This window comes from Orbicella faveolata, unplaced genomic scaffold (genome assembly GCF_042242905.1).
Source record: "Orbicella faveolata isolate gen_17 unplaced genomic scaffold, um_ofav_v1 contig_34, whole genome shotgun sequence".
In the NCBI taxonomy this organism is placed as follows: Eukaryota; Metazoa; Cnidaria; class Anthozoa; order Scleractinia; family Merulinidae; genus Orbicella; species Orbicella faveolata.
Genome location: NW_028301563.1, coordinates 22,562,947 through 22,587,500, shown reverse-complemented (window position 1 = coordinate 22,587,500; position 24,554 = coordinate 22,562,947). Strand labels below are relative to the sequence as shown.

General features: G+C 37.5%; 1 protein-coding gene, 1 long non-coding RNA gene and 1 pseudogene across 3 annotated transcripts in view; 2 read left to right on the top strand and 1 right to left on the bottom strand.

Moving 5' to 3' along the window:
- Window positions 1-24,554, top strand: part of LOC149105299 (uncharacterized) — a 341,662-nt gene that overhangs the window by 56,199 nt on the left and 260,909 nt on the right. The gene's annotated exons all lie outside the window — the stretch shown is intronic.
- LOC110057142 (uncharacterized) lies at window positions 346-21,763 on the top strand. 2 transcript variants are annotated; one of them, XM_020763724.2, is made up of 5 exons: window positions 346-664; window positions 12,710-12,769; window positions 14,119-14,469; window positions 17,685-17,897; window positions 18,385-21,763. In XM_020763724.2, exons 1-5 carry the CDS (start codon window positions 518-520, stop codon window positions 19,000-19,002), a joined length of 1,389 nt encoding a protein of 462 aa, XP_020619383.2. In that variant the 5' UTR covers window positions 346-517; the 3' UTR covers window positions 19,003-21,763. The 2 variants fall into 2 exon arrangements, with proteins under 2 accessions (XP_020619383.2, XP_020619384.2); XM_020763725.2 differs by having other exon boundaries at window positions 350-664; window positions 14,119-14,433.
- Window positions 2,925-4,029, bottom strand: LOC149105318 (uncharacterized; annotated as a pseudogene).

Genomic DNA, 24,554 nt, shown 5'->3' with positions numbered 1-24,554 from the left:
TGTTACGATTTACCATGCAGTTTTAAGATCTTTATAAATGTGTTTGCTTTTCTGTAAAGGCGAATTCGAAGGAAATCTGTGAAGAAATATCTTTTCCTTCTTTTTTTTCAGAAAATGCTGATGTCAGCATTTTATGTTGAGATTCAAGGCTAATTATGTCTGAAAAATGCGTAGCTACCCCAATTTTTCTTTGTGGATTCCAATAGCCCTTGCAAAGGTCTACTTTTCCCACGTGGTCCTTACCTGGCGCAAAAACCTTTGTATTCAGTAGGTTTTAAACAACCCGGCCCTGAAGTTTTCCTACTGGGTCCCGAGTAGGCCTGGGGCAGAGCGCCAAATTATGTCTCGCGATTCCTCGCGAACTCTCGTGTTCGTCGCGCAACCTCGGGTTCTGACCAGAGGAAGAAGTTCTTTATCCATTGACGTAGGGACTGCAGTTCTTCTTTACGTAAACTTATACAATATCCCGATGTTCGTCGCACCGAAGGAGACCACATTGCGTTGACAGGTGTAAAAGATGGCATTCAGTGCGAAGTCTCTTCGACTGTTGTCTTACGTACATCTTGTGCTGGGGATTTTGGCCATGGCTGCCGGGATTTCTTCCATGAACGTGACTGATTATTACAGCGGGTTATTTGGCATGGGAATTTGGCTCGGAGCTTGGGTATGTGTTGAATTTAAACAATTTGCAAAAGAGAAATCATACAGCTATAATTTGTTTTCGCAACTGTTCATGTGTGTTTCATAGCAAAATAAGCCTATCAGAATTTAGCTTTTAGTATAAAGTTTTTAAACCTGTTGACAGTGAAGAATTTTACGAGGATCCTTTCGAGAAGTCTGCAGACATAACATTGCATTATAAACATGATTCTCATAGAATTTGTTTGATTTTGTGCATGTAAATGGTTCATAATTCAAATTTAAACTTTAGCCGGAATTACTAAACTGTGAAAAGAATTATGCATTCTGTGCTGTTAATTAACCCCGTACCATTGAAACAACAAGATACAACAACCATATGGAGAATAATGCAGTGTGCCACGGTAACCAGCACTGCGAGAGACAGTAGTGTTGAGGCAGAGGTTTTCGTTTCGGTTTGGGTATTATTAAAGCATATTAAGGTCATAGGAGATCGAGTCAACTTCGAATTTGGCCCCGTAATCTTTCTGAAAACTGTATACAAGCTCCGTCTTTAATCAGACTATCCCAAATTGATCTGAGATGATGAAATGTTTTGCTGATAAAATTTCCACTAGAAAAGGCGGAAAACTGCTATTAACTGCTTCCTTCAAATTTAAGTTCCTTGTGCCTACAATTGTAGTTCCTTTGGATTTTATACAAGTTGCATGAGACCTTATTAACCACATAGGGACTTGTCAAAATCTTTCGTCTTCTCTTCCATAACTTCAATTGAAGTGTTATGTGTAATAAAGTTGAGCGTGTTTAAAATAGGATTCAGTGTTCAAGTCACTGATTGAAGCTAATCGCATAACATTCAATAGTTATGATTTCACTGAGGTCATATTCATGTGTGTGCTGATATGCTCTATTCAGACAGTCGCTCCGTATTGTCTTTTCTTGAAAATTTATCGACACTTATTTGTGAATGTCTTTGTTGTATCGTTTCCTTCAAAATTCTATGTTAGATTATTCAACTTGGCTTGCAACCTGAAAGTCCTTAAAATCACTTGACCATAGAAAAAGATCAAAGCATTCCAATAATATTACAACAGTAATTTGTTGCTCATTGGAGATAAAAAAATAAGCAATAACAATCTGAACTATTGATCCTCTGGATTGGTGCTTGAATTTTCAGTAGTAAATACTTTAGTTCAGTCAACATTTATCTTTATATACCATGCATGCAAACAATTGATAAATATGCTGTTGTCAAAATAAAGATAAACATCACAAAATACCAATATTATGGAAGAGTCATTAGCATGAATATTTGCCACACAATTAACATATACAGTGCAAAGTCATGGCCATTTTGATGTCATGCATCATACAATGATAAGCAGGCAACCAACTCTTTAATTGTGATGATTATTTATGTTGGCTCTTAAGGATAATTTTTTAAGTTAAAGCCACTAATTCAAATTGTTTGAATGGTTGCAAAACCAGAGCTGTACAGCTGTAGAATTTTGCCAAGACTTGTAAAAGCCAAGGCTGTGGTCTGAGAAAAATTTCAAGGAGCCCAAAGGCTCCTAACCATGAAATCCTGGGTGCCCATGCCAGCATTAAAGCTTACATGAAAGAAGTAAGTTTTATCAGTTGCCCAAAGTCAAAAGTTAGTGGCCTGTGGCACCCAGGCGCTTCAAGAGCACAGCCCTGAAAGCAGTGAGACCCTGTTAAAAAGTCTTTTCCAATTAATTTTAGTCTTTTTAGGATAAAAACTAGCGATAAAAACTGATGTTTCAATCTCCCTGAGATCATTTTTAAGTTGTAGAAAAAGCGAATGAAGCATACATATATAAGTACAAATTAGGGCGTGAGTATGTCCAGCAATAAAATATGAAAATACAAGTGCTAAAATGTAAGTGTTAAAATAATAAAATACTATGAAAAACGCAATATAAGTAACTTTGCATGGATTGAATCAGACTGTTTGTTCAAAGTTGGCTTAAGCTCCTTTATAAAGAGCATTTCATAAATCAGACAGTGGAATTTACTTTGGCACTTTCTCAAGATCTTAAAATCAGGATATATGTCACTTGGGACTGTTCCATGTTGCTCTTTAAAGTGATTCTGTGATTCCCGATTGAAAAAGATCCTTTGTGTTCCTCAACGCGCTGCCAGAGGTGTCTGGATGTATACCCGACATGGTTTGCAACACAAACCACACTCCTAGTGGCAAACAACATGTTGCTGGTTAATGATAGGCACTTCTTTTCCTTTGGTTTGATCTTGTGTCTGATCTTTCAGCTTGTATACCCAGGGCAAATATCAATTCCAATTTTGCATCCTAGCTCCCCAAGTTGCCTTCGTGCGGAATTGGCTGATCTCTGATCCTTGAATAATAACACTATTCTGACAGGCGCTTCATTTACATTACTTGCTCTTGTGGAAATTGGATCGCCAGAAACTTTCTTGGTGACAAAATGAAAGATAGTCGATTGCATCAGTTGGGCTGGGTACTGATGTCAGGAGAACATCTGTGTGAGACGATCACATTCCAGGTGGAACAGTTGCCAGGTAGATGACAGTTTAACAGCACAATCCAGCATTGCTTTTAGCATTGACTTCTTGTATCTAACATCAACGTGGCTCTTGTAATGTAGTAATAATCCGGTGTCAGTTGGTTTTCTGTACACCCTTGTCTCTAGGTGACCATTGCATTTCCTGATCTCCATTCCCAGGATAGGAAGTGTACTGTGTTCACCAAGGTCCATGGTGAAGCTGACAGATGGATGGCTCTCATTTAGAGAGGAAAGGAATGCTTTGACAGCTGTTTCAGTGTCTGGCATTATGCCCAATGTGTCATCCACATAGCGTTTATAGAACTCGCGTAACTTGCCAGCAAGTTATTATGTACTTAACATTATAAATTTAATTTACATGAATTATATTAAGAAGGAATTAGTCAGCTCATAGGGGTGTAACAATTCATATTTGTTGCGGTTAGATTCAATTTCAATTATCGCCTTTTGATTTCGATTATTTCAATTCGATTTTGCAAAATATTAATGTTTTTTTTAATTCTTACAACATGATGCACAATGTACACAACATACAATGCTAAACCCTCAATTTGAGGATACAATAAACAGGGTGTTTCAAAAGCTCGTTCCGATTTGTTTTTCTCCAACGTTTCATTATTTATTAACCTGTACCTCTTTAAAAACTAGGTTAATTATTTTTTGCTTATTTTTCAATCAATCATTCAAACTAATAGTAACCAGAATGCTTGCCTTTATTGTTAATGACCTTTTCTAAGCACCTAGGCATAGAATGTGCGAATTCCTTTAGCGTGACAAGAGTCACATTTTTCCATGCAAAGCATAGTCGCCTTTTCAGCTCTTTCATTGTTTGGGGGCTGGATCTTTGTATGTTGTCTCGTTAATGATACTCCAGAAGTTCTCAATGGGATTGAGATCAGGAGAGTTTGCTGGCCAGCCATCCCTGGCTATAAAGTTTGACAAATTCTTTTGACACCAGGTCTGAGTTGCCTTTGAAGTGTAAGCTGGTGCTCCATCCTGAATGAATGTCATCTCTTGCTTTGAGCTAAACAACTTCCTCTCTATCAGGCCACCTGTCACCTGACGCCTTGATGTTAACGGTTTCACTTCTTTCTCAAGGATTTGGTTGATGTAGTACTCAGAAGGTAAGGTTTGGCCTGTAGGTAGCATGTGTAACTTTATGAGCCCATGACCCATCATGCCATCCCACACCATCACCTTCACACTTTGCTTCACCTGGAAAGCTGGAGGAACATCACATTCCTGCAAGCCCCATACAATATCGTTTTTTGGATTAGGGTACTGGAAAAGATATTTAGGACACTCATCTCTAAATAAAAAATTGTCCCAATCTTCTGCTGTCAGCTTTGTGTATATCTTGGCAAATGTTAAATAGGCTTTCCTTTGCTTTTCGCTCAACAAAGGCATTTTGCTTGAAAGCCTTCCATCCTTTCTAGTCACGTATCTCCACACCATTATGCTCGAAACTTCTAAATTTTTCTGCCGAAGATTCTTGGCAATCTTCCTTGTTGAATTGTTCTGTTTGTACTTCACTTTCTCGATTGATTTTCGAGCACAATTGGTCAAAACAGACAGTCGTCTGAAACAAAGGCATCTAGTAGACAATTAAAATTGGTATTGCCAGCTATTTTAATAAATTCTCTACCTCAATTTATTGAAAAAGTTTCTAACAAACAATTTATTTGTTTAAAAAATTAACAACTTTAAATCAGAACAAACTTTTGAAACACCCTGAAGTAACAGGAACATTATAGCAGCCGATCTAGAAGATGCAGATGGATTCACAATCGTTTGGTCATCCGTCGCCATGTTTGAGGATGTGACAATGAGTGTGTCACGCATGGTTCCCCTATTTTGAAATTCTCACGAGGTGGGAGAAGGGCAACATTTTTACCAAGCAACACAAAATGGCATGCGAACTGCAAATGTCTTTGCTCGTCAATCAAAAATGCACATTTTAAAGAGTTCTTGATTCTAATTTCACAATATAATAACTCGCTGAGGGCACCCTGGGAAAGGTATGCAAAAAATTGACCCAAAATCGAAATCTGGAATCAAAGAATCGTGAACAGAACTGAATGGACATAATCACGATTAATCATGAATTCATCGTTACACCACTATCAGCTCAGAGGTTTCATTAATCCTGTAAGGTCCAACTTTACTCAAAAAATGCTGGTTTTTTGCCATTAACTCAGTGTTTTGGTTGCCAGGACCCTAAATTGGCCTCAACTTTGTTAAAGAAGAGATTTCTTACCAAGGAGCAAGATTTTCCTGAGGATTACCTTGGTGAAAATCTTTCAAGGATCTTCAAGGATCCTTGAGGATCTTCATGAGGATCTTTGTGAGGATCTTCATGAAGATCTCTAAAGATCCTGGTCAAGCTTAAAGGATCCCCGAGGATCTTCAAGGATCTTAAAACTTCTTGCCAGGATCTTCAAAGATCTTGCCAAAGATCTTGAAGAATCCTTAAGGATCCTCAAGGATCTTCAAAGTTCTTGACAAGAACTTTGCAAGATCTTCAAAGAACTTGGCAAAACCTTTGCAAGATCTTCAAAGATCTTGCCAAGATCTTGAAGGATCTTTAAGGATCTTCAAAGTTCTTGCGAAGATCCTTAAAGATCTTTGAAAGATCTTCAGTTCTTTCAAGATCTTTGAAGACTTTTGCAAGATCTTTAAAGATCTTTGCAAGAACATTGAAGATCTTTGAAGATCCCTAAGGATCCTTCAAAATCTTGGCAAGAACTTTGAAGATTCTGGCAAGAATTTGAAGATCCTTAAAAACCCTTGAAAATCTTGACCAGGATCTTTGAGGATCTTGATAAAGAATTTTGTAAGATCCACAAGAACATTGGTAAGGATCTTGCTCAAATCTTCAACGACCTTGTTAAGATCTTGCAACACCCTCAAAGATCTGTGTCAAAGATCAGTTCTAATAATTACATGCATTAGTTTTTATCAGATTTAAGGACACACAACATGTTTCTCGATATGATCACCAGATTTCAGGGGACTGGCCCTAACATTAAGTGTTTTAATAAAGGATATGTCCACCTTGCAAATGAAAAAATGTTACTTGTAAACATAAATTTCATTTGTGTAATAATTCTTACAAAATTTTTCAAAGTTGTGAACTTAAATTCTCTTCATATAATTTGTGTTTTTCATCAAAAACACACATAACATTAAAACAAAAAAGAAACCTTAAAGTGGTACTATGATCAAATTTTTACCCCTCCATTTTTTAGGTGTATCACATAGAGTTCCATGAAAGAATAAAAACGCCGTTTACCGTTTTCAAATATCTGCATTAGTTCCGGAGATATTTAAGTTTGAAAAATGTGTAAAATATGCAAATGAGATGACTGATGACGTCATACACTCAGCCCAATATTATATTAAGTATATAAATGGAGCTATCTCGGTCAATTTACAACAGAATCCATTGAAACTTGGTAGGCTAATAGTTCTACGGGAAACACACCTATGGCTATAAAAAATTCTGTTCCCATGACAACTCACTCTTTTCCAGTCCCCACCAACTTGATTTCAATACGTTAGTGATTTTCAGCTTGAAAAACATTAAATGAGGCCAGGAGTTCGAGCTAACATATTTATATGCCTGCTGGATTGTGCATATGAGACACCATTAGCAAATATCAAAATGCAACGCCAAAGGTGGCCAGAAAAGCCTTTAATATTGAGGAGGTCTGGAACCCAGTATGTTGCCATGGTAACAAAACTGTTAAGCTCGTATTGTGGAGCACATTTAGTAGAGTCTTACTGCAAAGAATCAAACATTTGTGATACAAGTTGGCTGAGATATCTTTCTTCATATTTGATCAAAATTTGGTTGAGTGTATGACATCATCATTTCGCTAATTTGCATATTTTAAAAACTTGAATATCTCAGGAACGAAAAGAGACATTTGAAAATAGTAAACGGCATTTTTTTTGTCATAAAGACTACTTGTTTATGTTTTAAAATGGCTTAGATAGGAGAGATGCGATTTTCGTCATAGTACCACTTTAAAAGTGATTTTCAGTCCGTATTGTGTAGTCTTAGCACCCAAATGTTTATGTGTCTCATTGGATAGAATGCAAATTGATGTTATTCGTTATAAACCACCTACCTTATCTTTGAGGCCTTTCAAGTTCTTTTTTCAGGACAAAAATAAATGTAATAGCATTAAAATAGCCATAAAATAGAAATAAAATAGGGTTAATGTTTTTGTAAAGGTAAACTGTAACAATAATAAGAATGGAACATGGCATTAAATTAATCTATTTTGCAGGTTATTTTTCAGGATGTTATGAAAAAATATTACGGAAATAGAATACCTCACTTGTTTCTATCTTGCATAAAAAATACATTAAGAATTACTGTAAAACACATAAAATAGAAGCCCTATTTTCTTTATCTGGTAAGCTAGGAATAAAATAGAACTTTTCAAGAATAAGACAAAAATAAATGAATACGATAGGACAAAAATAAATGTAATAGCATTAAAATAGCCATAAAATAGAAATAAAATAGGGTTAATGTTTTTGTAAAGGTAAACTGTAACAATAATTATTATTAAAATTGGTTCTAAGGTGTTCTAAATTATTATCAGCAGACAAGCTGATGAGCATGTACAGTCTTACATTGAACAAGATAAAGTCATACCTGTTGGAAAGTCTAACAAACTTTACAAGATCCTTCAACAAATCCTATTAAGATCTCTGAAAGATCCTCATCTAGGAGCTTTGAGGATCCTAGCAATTACATTACCAAAGATGCAAGATCTTGATCGAACCCTTGAAGATCTTAAGGGATCTTAGCAAAATTTTCTGCAGGATCCTTCAAAAATTTCTTAAAGAACTTTTAAAGATCCTCATTAAATCTTTAAGGATCTTAAAGGATACTAACAAAGATCCTGTTAGGATCTCACCAATGATCTTTGCAAGATCTTGATCAAACCCTTGAAGATCTTGAAGGATCTTAGCAAAGATCTTTGCAAGATCCTTCAAAAGATTCTTTAAAGATCTTTGAAAGATCCTCATAAAATCCTCAATCTTAAAGGATCCTAGTAAAGATCCTGTTAGGATCTTACCAAGGATCTTTGCAAGATCTTGATCAAATCATTGAAGATCTTGAAGGATGTTAGCAAAGATCTTTGGAAGATCCTTCAAAAGATCCCTTAAAGATCTTTAAAAGATCGTCATAGAATCCTCAAGGATCTTGTAGGATCCTAGCAAAGATCTTCACAAGATCCTTCAAAAGATTCTTTAAAGATCTTTGAAAGATCTTCACTGAATCTTCAAGGATCTGGAAGTATCCTAGCAAAGATCCTTGAAAAATCTTTACATGAAAGATCTTTGAATGTCTTTTAAAGATCTTTAAAGGATCCTTAAAAGATCCTTATCTTGAGATCGTTATCCTGAAGGATCTTTGGCAGGTCTCTGAAGATCTTCAAAGATCTTCAAAGATCCTGTGACGATTTTCACCAGGGTAGGTACCAAAATGTACAATGTTTTACTTTGGAGCATGTGCATGAGCCAAAAATTGGACTTGTTTTGTTTGTTGTTGTTTTTTTTTTTGCTGGTGTGATTCGATTGCTTTTTTCTTGCCCTTTTCCTTTCCTTTTTCTCTCCCCTTTCTCTCATGCTAGCTTTTGCTCTTCATATCCTTTCTGACAGCCAAAAAAGTTTGATTGTTGATTATATTTTAAGCCCGGAAATGGAACCTTGATTAATTTTAGGTGTAATGGGCCATTTTATCACCAATTTTGTACCAGAAGCTGTTCACAGTTTTTGAGTTATCATTTTGTGAAAAAAAATACCTCTTAGTCGGCGCATTGGGTATGTCAGGTCAATGGATAAGTGAGTGAGTGAGTGAGAGATGTATGTATGTCACACCAATCAGATTGGATCTACTATAAACAGCCAATCATATTTCTTGTTGTAAAGGTAAAAGGTATGTGAGAAGATCTGACCCCGACACAGTTTAGAACGGCCATATTTATTCTTCTATAAAAGAGGAGGAAGTATTCATATATTGGGCTTACTTCGACGTTTTCTGTGGGTTAGGCTGAGGATTTTAGTTACAAACAAAATGAGCCTTGAGGTTTGAAACAGTTTGTGAGTTAGTAGTACGCAAATGCAACGAGATATTTTTATTTTTAGTTACAAAGGTAACTTGATACTTTTGTTTTTCACAAGGAGTAAATTCAATTAGAGGTCACGAATCGTCACTTCTAGTTCTTAGGACATGTTTTAGAGGAGACAAGACTATTTAGATTTGAAGCAGTTCTAACGTTTACAATAGTAAGTGCAGGTAACAATTTTTTTGTTCTTGTTGCATGCAAATATAATGAGATATTTTTATTTTTTAGTTACAAAGGGTAATTTGACACTCTTGTTTTTCACAAGGGAGTAAATTCAATTAGAGCTGACGAATCGTCACCACTCTTTCCCAGGAGATGTTTGCTATCTTTAGTTACAAACGGTAACTTAACACTTTTGTTTTTTATATGGGAGTAAATTCAATTAGAGCTAAAAAGTTATCGGCTATTGTTCCCAGGATATTAACACAAAAAAGCTTTCATTTCTGAACAGTTTTTACGTCTCTGCAGTGGCAGTTTATTTTTATTTCATGGGCATTTTATGACATTCTTTTCAGTCCGATATTTTTAAAGGTAAAAAGTATCAAAACTGCTCAAATGTTCTTTGAAGACTGCGTGGCAGCAGGTTAAAGTGCAATTTAATTAAATCAGACTTTTAATGTGTAAGAGAGGTGTTTTTCTCTTTCTTTCTATTTTCGGTGAAGTAGTGTTGTTGTGTTGTGTTGTGTAAAAAGGGTAAACTTACGACTCATATAAAATGCAAAAAGGTCTCTTAACTTGAGTATTTTTGAGCAAAAATTCCTCTTGGGGGTTGGAAGGGCTTTGTGATCGGTGAGTGAGGGAGTTACGCATATGCACGTGTCACACGAATTACAGTGTGGGTTTTATCAATGATGAATCAAAGAAAAAAATAAGATGGTATCTATATTAATCTGGAGACGTGTCAGATTACTGTAGTTTGTTCAGTCAAACATTTTATGGCTTACTGTTTAGCTATCTTACCATTACCGATGTAACATCGTATGTACATCATAAATTCCCACTTTCTTTCTTGCTGCTCATCGCAACCAAAAAAAGTTGTCAAATTAACCAAATCTTTCTTGTAAACAGTTCCATGAATACTGCTATCTCCGAGACTTCACAAAAAAGAAAATAACTCTTGCACGTCTTGTGTGCCTATGTTTTCAATTAGTTACATCAGAATGTGGTTGATATCAAAAATGGACAGCTTTGTGAGCTTTCCTAGCTCTTTTATCTGCTAATCAAGAATGTCTATTGACGCCTAAATTGATGATGTCACAAGTGGTACAAAGTGCATGCCCCTGCAGCGGATGAAAACGTCTGATTGGCCCTCAGTGGGTTAACATTTTTAGCGGGAGGCAGCAACTGGTTTTCACAGCCAGGCAAAACATTTTGAAGAGAAAAACTTTTATCTGGGTGGTCAAACCAGGCTGGCAAAATTGTCTGCACAGCCTGTCAATTGTGTAGTTCCAGAAAATATCCATTCCCCCCCCCCTCCCCCCACACACACACACAAGAGGGTCACAGAAATTCAGAGGGGTAGGGGGGTCTGAAAGAGGTAAATTTTCGAAGGGGAGGGGGGCTACTCAAGGCGTTTTCTTTCCAGTGGGTCTGAAATGCAATTGAATGAACACTACCGTACTTTTCCAATTGATTCAGGTAACCAAACCAACAGAAATGTTCCATCCGTTGAGAAATAAATGTTAGATTCTTTGTCATATATTTTCCATTTTTCTTCCAACGTCATACGACTGACAGCAATCCTGAGTATTGTGTTTGTTGAACATCAAGTTGAACAAAATGCCAACAAAGAGGTGCAGCAATACATGAACAATGAAGTTGATATTTTATGCTTTGAAGATCGTGCTGTATTTAGTTTAAATGCAGCTCAGATGCTTTTTCCAGCATTAGTCATGCCGTCAATTAAATGCGATTTGTACTTTGTTTATTTCGTTTGATACTCGTACAAAATTATTCCCCGTTTCGGACTTGCCGTAACTAGGTTATCACATTTTTCATCGTTATCCATGTAGTTAATAGTTTCCTTTAAGTGAGCAAAGTCAATTCAAAGCCATTTGTCTTGAACTATGTATGCAAATGTGAATAGTGAGGAACGTAATTTGGAGTGGTAGCGCAGATTTCATTTGGTCATTTATAGACCGACTGATCAATGTGTGTTTCACGTATGAAGTGTATGACAATTCAAAAAACTAAGGCATAAAATGAATTTACTATCATTTACAAACTACAGAGTCAAAGCGTATGACTTACATGTAATTGATGTGTTCCTTTGGTGAAAGAAAAAAATAAAGTGACATTTGGGAAACAGCTGATTTGAAAATAATGTTGCATGACGACTTTATTGTGTGTGTAAATTAATTTGATATGTTGTTTTGTCCATGCATAAATTAAAACTTCGACTGGGTTATTTGAAAGAGCTTTAGATTTATATGAAAACTTCCTTTAATGAAGAAAAAGTCAGCTACTATGCCATTTGGGAGTGAAGCGCTTCTAAGTCAGTTGTTTATTAGTTCAAACACCAGTTCAAACATTTTAACATGACATGAAGGAACGTGCTGCGTGTGCAGTCTACCGTGAAAAAGTACGTCTTTGTCTACAGTGTAACTATAAACAGCTGCAGCTAAATTTTATTACAATTAATGAATTAAGTCTTGTTTTTTATGGATACGGAATTTCCAAGGGGTAGGGGGGCCCAAGTAGAAAAATCATGGAAATTCCCCAGGGTGGGAGGACTACTGTGAAGCCCCCTGGAGTGGAAAATCCTGGGGGGTGGGGGGTCAACCTGGAAAAAACCCTCCATGGGGGGAGTATGAATATTTTTTGGAACCACACATTTGCCCAGTGCCCAGCCCTTATTGAAACCCCTGAATAAGTGCAACTGTATGTTGGACAATTAGCATGAACAGTTTTGATCGTTCTTTATAATATACCCATTAAGCAAAAAAAGAAAAGCTTGGAACAATATTGAAACAGTTGTACATTTTTGTTCCCTTGGAGTGTTTGCAGAGTGAAAGATGTCATTTGACTTCATTCTGTAAATATTCGTTATGCAACTGCAGGGCAAAGCATCGTAGAAGATGTAAAATATGTATGTACATGACCAACAAAGCATTATGCAACCTTGTAACACTTCTCGCAAAATTATTTTCTATTCAACTGAAAAAAAGGGATGGGGATTTGTAGATTCAACTGTAAAATTAAAGTAAAAAGAAGTAAATAAAGGTTCCATTCGCAATACACCATTAGCTTTTAAGCTAAAAAGTTGTGATAATTAACCTCTGTCAATAACTGAAGTTTGATCTCACATCCTTAGGCCCACCTCTAAGTTTTTTAAGCTTGTTGTTTGCTGTTTTCCAGGTTCTCTTGACAGGTTTGGGTGGAGTGGCAAGTTCATTGAAGCCTGGGAATTTTTGCAGGGTATTAGAATTATAACATATAATATGTTAAATGTATATCAAGTTTTTAGTGTTATATAGTGACCTTAAACCTGTAGGGAAAATTAGGTATGTGACATGGCTGATCATTTGATTAGACCTCTTCCATCAAAACTTGTTAATTTTTGGAAACAGAAAGATGTTTTAGGTGGCCAAACACAATTTTCACGTATGCTCTTGCTAATGCGATTGAGCGCGTGCACAAAGATCACAAGAAAACAAACATGGCATTGGTACAACAATCATTTTATTTGCTCAATGCCCACACTATGCATGCAAAGTGAGTAAAAAAAATGCGACTGAATGCAGAATAGCTTTCTCGAAAATATGCCTATTTCTCAAGAACTAATAATTAGGATTTCATGAAATTTGGCCAGAAAATACTTTAGGAACTAAGTAACTGGAGTATTGGAAACAATTTGAACTTTAAGGGAGGAAATTTTAGATATTCCAGTTATCCTTCAAAAAGGGACAATTACAGATCTCTCTGTTATTAAAGTATTATTAAAATATTGTTAACTTGTGGGCATCATTACAAGCTTGTTTCATGCAAATGATGAAGAAAATCTAAGGACTAGACTTTCTGCAAATAAACAAAGTTTGAGCTGTAATAACTTGTGTGTTGCCATAGACCACTTTCATAAATGGAGGCCAATTATAAATTCTTTTGCAAGTATCAAACTTAGCCTTACTAACCTCATTTTGAAGTTAGTAATTCAAAAGAATTTTTACTCTGAAATGAGCTTAGTAAGGCTAATTTAAATGCATACAAAAGAATTTTAAATTGGCAGCCATTTATGAAAAGGGTCTATTTTTGGCAACCAAAGGATCGAGGGTTTTGGAGGAAAAGGTGAATGAAGCTCAGGCAGCAGAAACTGCGTTCAACCACCTTAATAAAAGATTCACTCTGCAATAAAGTAGACCAAAGTCTTCTTACAATCCAAATGGTACCTGTCATGTAATTGTAAATTAAGATGACTAAATTAACAATGAGGTACCTTCATGCCTTTCATATATTTACAGTGAGTACAGTAGTCTGCTGCTACTGACATGGATCTTATTAATGTTCAACAAATTTGTAACATTTGATTGCCTCGTGGTTTTGATGGGTCTAAGAACTGAGATGTGGGAACTGAACAACATTGTACTCCTGCAGAAACGCAATCGTGGCAACTTCATGTTTAAACTTCTCAAACAGAACACATCGCAAGATTGTAGCTGAAACTTGTTATAACTCCTCAACATAATTGTACATGTATGTAACAAGAGAGGAAGCTTTAAAAACATATTAAATAAAGTTGTCTTGACCTGAGTGTTATCACAATCTTGCAGATTGGAATTTTCCTAGGATGTTCTCTGGTTGCTATTGTGATCCTGTCAATTTGCTCCATTATAATCGGCACTGTGGTCATAAGGCATTACCAGTTTGAGTCAACTGTGACCCGCGAGTTTTATGAGGGTAAGGGTACCTTTGGCCAAAAGAACCATGAGGACTATTACAGATCAGAAGAATATTTTGAAGACAGACATAGAGCTGGAATGATTGGCCTGGCTGTGTATGGCTCTCTTTTGGCCATCAACATAAGTGATATACTGCTGTGCTGTGCATCAGTTTACGTATGCCGTGACCTCACCCGCACTGAGCAGGTACAGTACCTTGTTCTCAAGAAGGAAGATGTTTGTGTGAGTGCTTTCGGATTTACTTTACTATAAAATAATGTACCTTTGACTCCTGTATTTGAGAAAAAATTATCAAATTTTTGTTTAAAATTGAATTAAAACAAAAACAAAGCTATTGTTACTGCCTACAATGTAGATGTGCATGTGTAATTTTCTGATTCAGTTGAGTCCCACTCTGATCTATAGACAAACAGTTACCAACCTATCTCTCTTTTCTGATCTACCATAACAATTGTCTTCCTCATGATCCAATCCATGGCCAGTGAGACTGAGAGTCCTGACATTACACATATACTCGCTTGCCATTTGTTTTAATGTTGTTAAAGAATTTCTCATTCTTAGCATTTTCTGCTCTACATTCAAATTTTTTGAAACAGCCATATTGTCTGGATGAAGTGGTAAGGATTTCACACGCACCTTGAATGTCCTTGAATTCAGAGCCTTGAAAGTCTCTGAAAAGTACGTATACCTGGGTCCTTGCAAAATCTTGTTGTTATTTGACTGTTTGGTTAACAAGGCAAGCAAAGAGGAAACAATTTTTAATTAGCTCTTTGCTAATGTCCACTAAATTTTGCCATTTGAGGAGGTAGCAAGCAAACAAAAACCACAAATAACCAGGGCTGAAAATGGTAACAAAATGTGCAAAAATATACCCCAAATAGTCAGTCAATATTATTTCTCCATAAGTTTGGTCTTCTACTACACTGTGGCTCATGACATCAAATTACCTTCTCCAACAGTAATCTGAAGTACAAATATTATGGGATTAAGAGCAGGTAAAAGCCCAGAAAACAATGCCAACTACAATTACCAAGGAAAATTGTTCATCAAGTATGGCAATTAAAAGTACAACATGGACGTAACCAAAGTACATTTTAACAGACTGCATGAAATAGAGCTGACATAATAATATATTTAGGAATTAACTTAGGGGCAAGTTGGCTTGAGCTATTTAAATGCACAATGAAATCAAAATTACCTCAACTCATAGTTTGTGTCAAATTCCTCCTTTTACTATTCCTTTACCATTCATTGTTTCATGTTAATTGTACAGTTCATTCAAGAGACAACAAATAAACCACATCCATTATCACACACACACTCACTCATCCTCTTCATTCCTAATGGAACATTGGTTATCCACTGGTGTTAAGCAGCACAGTTCACTTCCTGCCACATGAGCTGTCTCTTCTCCAACTCTGCCATTCTTGTGCAATTCCAGGTGTGCTGAGGTCTTGCACTTCCCCTGTGGGTTCCATTCTATGGCCCTCTTGGCTGTGTATCTGTCTGGTCTCTTCAGTATATGGCCAATCCAACCCAAATCTCTTTGTCTTATCTCGTGCTCTACCAGTCACTACCCTGCTTGTCTCCAAAGCTCCTCACTGGGTATTAATCTAGGCCACCAAGTCCACAGGATGTTCCTCAGGCTCTTATTGATAAACACTTGCAGCTTCTGCGCAATCCCTTGGTCAGTCTCCTGGTTTCAGAACCATACAGGAGCACAGCCTTCACATCAAACCCAAAGACTCTCAACTTGGTCTTAGTTGTCAGTGTGGTGGACCGCCATATTGGTCTTAATGTGCGAATGCCTGCCTTATCTTCCCAATGCAAGTGACTGAAAAATCTAGTGTCACATCCCAATGTATTTTTAAGGGAAATAAAGTCAATGAAAATTTTGAATTGCATCCTGCAGTCTCCATGGAAAGTCCTTGAAATTTTAGTCCCAAAAACAGTGCAAACCCTGACAGTATTTCTTTGTTGAGTATGGGTCTGATCTCGGCTACTTCTGAATAAGATCATGCTGTTGCCAGAAGGCCATTGATAATACCGTCCTGTGATTTCTTGTAATTTAAATCTGAGTAGCATTTGGATTCTCTATACAAATCTTAAAGTGTTGTAGATTCTCCAGGAATACATGTATGTTGCTGTTCTCTGTTGGAACACCGGGGGGAGGTGGGGGAACTTACTATACAGAACACTCACTCTTTCCAGTTTCATAGTATTTTATCATTTTTTATCAGCATGTACATCCCCACTCCTAAGACTAGAATTTCAGTGTCATCAGAAACACTTGCCAAACAGCTGTCACCGCATATGTACTTTCAAGTCTTTTGTACTAATACCATTCAACAATAGACATTGCCTAAGGGATGATAAACCTATTCAAGTGGTAAAATGTTGATGTGTTTATAAAAAGAGGCATGCTAGTTTAATTTAGAGATCTCTCGACTTGCAGTTTTTTGTGCACAACATCTTTGTAACTACAAGCAGTAAAACTTTTCTCTTTTTTAAACACTGCCCAGTTACCAGGATAATAGCTTTTTTCACAGTCCCCAGACAAGGTACAGTGTAATGTGACACCAACAACAGAGAATAGATATTATGGTATACAAGGGTATTTTTTTTACAACATGGAGCACTAGTGATCAGTGTTGGCATGTTTCCAGGATTCAACATGTTTCTGGACCAAGGAGTGTTGAAGCGGTCTTCTGTTCAGAAGTGTTAAGCATAGGTGCTGCCCAACCCTTCCCCTCCCTCTCTCTCCACTGTTTTATCAGTGTGACAGGTGCCTTTTTTTCCCCTTCCGCATGGGGGCTCATGATCATGGTTGGTTTGCCATGATGTGCCAGCCATGGGAGTGGTCTCCATCCAAGACTGGAATATCATGTGGCTTTAATCATTTTGTAGTCTGTTAGAACGTTCTGTTTCGAGGTGCCATAGTTTAGTCTTCAAATTAAATAAGTTCAAATTCAAATTGACAGAAAGGACATAGTTATAACTTAAATTGGTTGAAACACATTCGACTTAAAAAATTAGTAATTTCCCTTAATAGTATTTTGCCGAGTTGATAACAAGAAAATTTCTCTTGATCATTTAATTGTATTAACTAGCCGTAAGGGCTTTTAAATACCACATTTTTCAAAATAATTACACAAAGCCAGAAGCATCATCAAATTTACGATCATTTTATCTCCCGCAGCCACGCATTTTAACAGATATGTGCAAAGAAAGATAGGGTTGAATTGCCATGTCCCTTGTCCCAGAACAATGTGTGGAGTAGTCACTTGATCACAGACTTGATCTGTAGTGTACTTTTATGACCAGCTTTAGTTCTCCAGTGATCACACCTACATCTGTTGCAGCTATGCAAATTTTTAGGCAGTTTATTTCTGAACTGAACTGTAACATCGACCAGATTATTGTTCTTTCTGTTCTAGATAACCAATAGAGAAAGTAGTAGTCGCAGTGTGTCCTTAACTCACCACACCCAAGGGAACATAGCTGCTGCTGTACCTGATGCACAACTAGGATTTGGTGGACAGAATTGGGCCGAGTTGGTCTTCCAAGCAGTGCCACAGTCACTACAGCCAGTGCCAGTTCATTTTGTACAGAGCCCAGATTGTCAGTTTTTTACGCCATACAAATTACCGGTAAGGAATAAGTCAGTGTTTAAGCTTTTGTTTTAGGAATTATAGTAACATGTATTTTCATCGCAAGTGACTCAAGAATATATACATAACAGTCTGAAAAAGATCAAGAGCAATGTCACTATCATACAATATAGTACGTTGCTCATCTGCATTGTTACACTACAGATCAATCATTGTTAATTACATTACATGACAAATTTATCTACACAGTGTTGTACAACTTACAGTTGAGGCACAAAGAGGGTCTGTACTCTAGGGTGTAGTTAACACTTCCCTGTATAACCTATATTGTCATGGGGATCAGATTTTTAAACTAAGTTGGAGTCAATGAGAGGCTTTCCTGAGCTGAAACATACTGAGCAGTCAAGGTCAACATACTTCAGGCAGAGAAACCTTTTCAGTCTGTAATCTTGTAGTCTGGGAGCCAGGAGATGACTGCAACCTCTGTACATTTACGTTTGCTGTTTTTATTTTTTCTCCCATCAAGAACTATGCTGAATTATATCCGGAAGGGATTGTAAACTCCAGCATTACTCAAAACCAACCGCACGTGCCAGATGAACCACCACCTGAGTACACTCCAACAGCAAACCCTTTGCTTAGTCAGCATTCAATGCTTCCAGGCTCTCCTGTCGAAGCCCCCCTTAGTTCTCTCCACCTGTCAACTGAGGAAAATACAACAGTTGAAGAAACAGCAGTTTCAGCCAGGACTTGCACAACAGGAAGTTCCAGTATACTGGAAACTACTGTAGTGTCAGAACAATCTTCAGTAACTCTGGAGCTCTTGGAGGTTACATCAGATTGTCAAGCATTATCTACCCCTGTCCTTGAATCATCAACTTTCCCTATGATATCTTCAATACCAAATACTTCTGCAATCAACACAGAATTAGCTGTGACAATTTCACCAGGTTTATCTTTGAATGCATCACAAGTCGTTGCATCAGAAGACCCAGATAACACCTCATCCTTGGAATCACAAAACAACCAAGTTACAAACCCAGAGACTGTGACTGTGATAACAGAAACCAGTGGGTCTGAAATAAGGCAGCCAAGTGACGCACCCAGAGATTGTGACTGTGATAACAGAAACCAATGGGTCTAAAATAGGGTGGCTAAGTTACACAGCCAGAGACTGACTGTGATAACAGAAACCAATGCGTCTGAAATAAGATAGCTAAGTTACACAACCAGAAGTTGTGACTACATGTGAGAACAGAAACCACTGGGTCTAAAATAAGATAGCTAAGTTACACACCCAGAGGTTTTGACTGTGATGACAGAAACCAGTGGGTGTGAATTAAGATGGCTAAGTTACACAGCCAGAGACTGTGACTGTGATAACAGAAACCAATGGGTCTGAAATAAGATAGCCAAGTTACACAGCCAGAGACTGTGGCTGTGATAACAGTCTGAAATAGATGGCCAAGTTACACAGCCAGAGACTGTGGCTGTGATAACAGAAACCAGTGGGTCTGAAATAAGACAGCTAAGTTCCACAGCCAGAGACTGTGACTGTGAGAACAGATAATATAGCCAAGTTACACACCCAGAGGCTGTGACTGTGAGAACAGAAACCAGTGGGTCTGAAATAAGATAGGCAAGTTACACAGTCAGAGACTGTCTCTGTGATAACAGAAACCACTTGGTCTGAAAGTGACACGCCCAGAGGCTGTGACTGGTAACAGAAACCAGTGGGTCTGAAATAAGATAGCCAAGTTACACACCCAGAGATTGTGACTGTGATAACAGAAACCAATGGGTCTAAAATAAGGTGGCTAAGTTACACAGCCAGAGACTGTGACTGTGAGAACAGGAACCAGTGGGTCTGAAATAAGACAGCTAAGTTCCACAGCCAGAGACTGTGACTGTGAGAACAGAAACCAGTGGGTCTGAAATAAGATAGGCAAGTTACACAGTCAGAGACTGTCTCTGTGATAACAGAAACCATTTGGTCTGAAAGTGACACGCCCAGAGGCTGTGACTGATAACAGAAACCAGTGGGTCTGAAATAAGATAGCCAAGTTACACACCCAGAGATTGTGACTGTGATAACAGAAACCAATGGGTTCAATACCATCACAGCCAAACTGACCAATCAGTTTAAACAGACCGGACTTACAACACCCTTGACTGAAAAACATTATTCACTTGACTCTGAAGAGGACTTCAGAGAAACAACAGTCACCAACAACAGTTCTTTTAAAAACTACCATCACCCGGACGATCACACTATACGAAATATAACTTTTTACCACAATTGCTACTAATCTCACAATCCGATTGGCTAATTTGCAGTTGTTGATAAGAGTCCAGACGACGCTGCTCACGTCAATGTGTCACGCTCTCGGTCACGTTGATATTGTGGTAAAAAACAAATCGAATGTGGTTTGGCGTTGTCTGTCTATTGATGATAAAAAAATGAACCAATCTAATTTCTCGCGCACTGATTGGCTCATCAATAAGAGTACAGACAGATAAAGTTTTAATTTATGCAAGCTTTCAAGTTTAACTTTCAGCTGTCAAACTGTCAACTTTTTAACCAATGAGATTTTATTGACCTTTTTAAGTAACCAATCAAAAAGCGAGAGAAGCTATTGACAATGTTCGCGTCATTTTGAATAAAATTCACTTATCTTTGTTTACGGCAAGTGTACGGCACCTTTTCCCCTCATTTATTCCCGGCATTTGACCATTTTGGGGTCTTGTTATTGTAAAAAACAAATTGACGTCAGTTTTTTATGCGTCTGTCCTCTTATTGATGATAAATTTGCTAGGCTCGTGGTTCCACAGCCACTTTGACAATGTTATGACGCAATTTATCATAAAAAACGGACGTCAATTTGTTAAATCGACAATGATATGCATCATCACAGTGGTCAAAATTTGTTGTCCATGACATTTTGACCACTGTGATGACGCATATCGTTGTCGATAAGAGTACAGACAACGTTAAACCATATTCGATTTGTTAAAGGGAAAGAACGATGCGCGTGCGTTTAGAGCAAATTGGTTTTGGTTCTAAAGAGAATAGTACCACAAGGAGAGCAAGGGGTTACTTGAAACAAATATATAGCTTTGTGATGTTTACTTCTAACTGGCGTGGATGTAGCATGTTATACATGGGGTACATGTGTACCTTTCCCACCTCACCCCCACCACTTCCTTGTCTCTAGACTAATTAATTAATTGAAATTAATTAACATAGTAAATGGTTTGAACCCAGGAGTATCAGTATTTCGTGTAGTGTGATCGTCCGGGTGAGGGTAGTTCTGAGAAGAACTGTTGTTGGTGACTGACGTTTCGACAACCTGAGCGGAAGTAATCTTCAGAGTCAGCTTTCTGATTAAGCGTTTGGGGAATCCACTCCACTAACAATCTAAAACCATGAGCAGAAGAAAAACAAAGTATCCTTAGCAACAGTGTGACGAGAAGTTTTTCCTGCAACACTGTAAATTTCGGACTGAACGGACACTTGAACTGACGACTGGGGAATCTAACTCTGGAGAGCACTGCTTGGCTGCGGGAACGAAAATTCGTCACGATTTCCTGGTACACGAGGATCTACTTCAATGGTCTTCACTACGGACGTCAAGGAAGAGACATAACTTGGTCCAACAGTAGTTTATTCTGCACACTAACGTCGAGGGTGAAATTGACATACTCGGCGGAGTAATCGCTGTAATCGATGTAATAGATGTAATCTCAAAAAGCTTTACAAACGTACTTGCTTATATATCATCCCTTACACGTCAAGTGTTTACAATATGGTAATGCAACTTCAAGTATACAATACGAGCGGAAAGTACTTAATTAAGATAGCGAATTCTAATCAACACCACGAGGCTTCCAAAATTAAAAATAAAGAGCTAAGATTAAAATTCACAGGCTGAGATTAAGAAAGAACAAACTTAGGAAATTAAAAGTGAGATACTTAATTTGAAATTCTGAATTGGTGTTACCGACAGCAAGGGAAAGTTATCCAATGAATAGAAAGCATTAAAACTCCATTAGTGAAAAGTAGTTTAGCTGGCTAACTTCCCAGGAAACTAATAAAACTTCATTACTGAAAAGTAGTTCAGCTGGCTAGTTTCTGAGGGAACGGAAGGTAGATTTTAATAATGAAAAGAAACTCAAATGAGCTGCTAATGAACTATTTGTTTTCTAAATGAAAGTTAGTGAAACAGCGTTGCACACGCTCAGGTGCACAAAGAATCGGCAAAGTACAAAGAAGAACAAAACTTAAGATTTCTAGCTGTTAACTGAAAAGAGGTCACTGTCGGTTTTTTCCTATAATTTTCCAAATAATAAAGAAATGTCTGTGGAACAGCGAATTTTCTCATAACAACAGCATTTAAATGTGGCTTATGACCGCTTATTGCTCCCAGAATCTGTAATGAACGCTACGGCGTTATTAGCTGAGCTCCAGCGCGCTGAAGGCACACGAGTAGAGCCCCATACCACAGAAAATTTGGTACTCAATCGATCTTAAAAAAATTGGTTGTCACGTGACTGTCCATACGCCCGTACGCCAAGCACAATACCAAGAAAAAAAAGAGAGAGAGTAGCACCATTACCATATGTACATCTTTGAGATTGGACATCCATTTTATGGTTAATTTAATTGACAGCTGTCAAAACAAGCTGTCCGCTTATCGATCTCGTTTTTTTTAAGTTGACAGCTGACTGGATACTGTTTTTCGTTTGGATCGCAGGCTCAAATCAGGTTTTACTCTGGGGGAGAAGGAGGGAGTACGTGCAAAGGCAAAACCTCAGCGCAAATTAACCCCTCAGGCGCGTTGTTGACTTTTTTTCTGACATATTCCTTGCACAGTCGTCTCTTGGAAAGTTCCTGATATATTGCGTATGTAATTTCTACAATCTTGCGCATATTTGGGTATGGTTTGTTAAAATTTAATTAGAAAAAAATAGCGAAACCACATACATGCCGGACCATTACATGCTCACAATTGATCAGGTTTTAGTTCCTGATCCAGGAAAAAAACAAATCCTCTCTTTCTTTATTAATTACTGCAATCAGGAGCTCCGCTTTTTGGCTTGGCTAAATCTATATATTATTGTAGAATTACGCAAAATGAGAGCAAAACTTCTTGACCCTTTGACGCCCAACTGGCCATATACGGCCACTTAGTGGTCGCGCTCTTTGTGCCACTTGTGACGTCATCAATTTAAATGTCATCAGATATTTTTGATAAGCAGATAGTAGTACTAGGCTAGGCCTTTCCGCACAATGGTCAGGTTTAGATATCGACGACATTCCGACGTCGCAAATCGAAAAACAACGTTATCAGTTTTGGTGCAAAAACGGTGGTAAAATGGTTCACTACGCCTATGATCGATCAAGGTCCATTTCTAGGCTTAACATCCAACTTTTCACGGCAGCCAGAAAGAACATACAACGCAAAAGATAGCCAGTGTAAAAGGGCTGAGGAAAACAGAAAGGAAGGGGGCAACAAACAAAATTGAGAACGGTTCATGGCCAAAAAAAAAAATTGGGCTTATGTGCATGCCCGGAATTGAAATTTTGTTCAATTTTGTGCCTAATCCTCGAAAAATCTCTCCTTTTAGTTAAAAAAAGCTTTCTTGGCAAAACTTAGGCTTATTTAGCGTCATGGCAGCTAAAAAACCTGACTAAACGGTTAAAAACGGTATTTTTTGGCTAAAGTTTGGTATTCAAAGGGTTAAAGAAAAGCACAAATTTTCTCCAAAACTTCCTTTTTCGCCATAAATCGGCCCAATTGACCATTCTTAGTCTCTAACGAGCAAAATTTGCCTCGATGAAGGAATTCATACATTTTTGGTTAACGCAAAAAACTACCAGACTTTAATTTCCTCCAAGTGGAACTTTGCTTCATTTCAAGATCAAAATTATTGTGGGCAACAGAAAACCCCTCGACCTCAACATAAATATAAGAAGCGCGAGCAACTTTACTTATGTTGTATGAACTCATTGCTATATTGTTATATCAACAAACGATAGCGGAGTTGATAATGTAATGTTTTCAAGAGAGGGTTTAACTGAGACAGAATGTGAAAGAAAATAATCGGGAGCAAGAATCACTCTGAAAGATGTTCCACAATAGTGGTCCTAACACGGATCCCTGAGGACACCCACGTTCCACATTTCTCCATGAGCTAGTTACCGACCCAATGTGCACTCTGCCTAAGCAGTTGCACAAGTAAATCACTAGAGTTCCGAGTTAAATTACTGGAGTGCCAATGCTCGAGCACTTAATTCTAGACCTTTTGTCTTTCCAGTAAATATCCCTTAAATCACACTGTATATTCCCACACTACGCGGACGATCATCAAATCTATGAGGAAGGGCAAAACATGACTTGTGTGCTGTACTTGCAAAACTTCAGAAGAGTGCCAACCTAGCGACCAATTGGTATGATTCGAACCTCCTTCAGGGTAACCTAAAGAAATATCAAACGATGAGTATTTGGAATAAAAGTGTGACCTATGGAGACAAAATGTGTCTAACTGTTAACGGCAAGGATAATATATAGATTTAGCCAAGCCTTAAAAAGCGGGGCTCCTGATTGCAATGACTGACGATAAAGGAAAAAGAGAACTATTTTTTCTTGGATCAGAAACTCAAAAAATTATCAATTGTGAGCATGTAATTGTTCA

Coding starts and splice junctions, on each gene's coding strand:
- LOC110057142 (XM_020763724.2), top strand. CDS start 518: ATGGCATTCAGTGCGAAGTCTCTTCGACTGTTGTCTTACGTACATCTT. Junction 665..12,709: donor GAATTTGGCTCGGAGCTTGG/GTATGTGTTGAA, acceptor GCTGTTTTCCAG/GTTCTCTTGACAGGTTTGGG. Junction 17,898..18,384: donor TTACGCCATACAAATTACCG/GTAAGGAATAAG, acceptor TCTCCCATCAAG/AACTATGCTGAATTATATCC.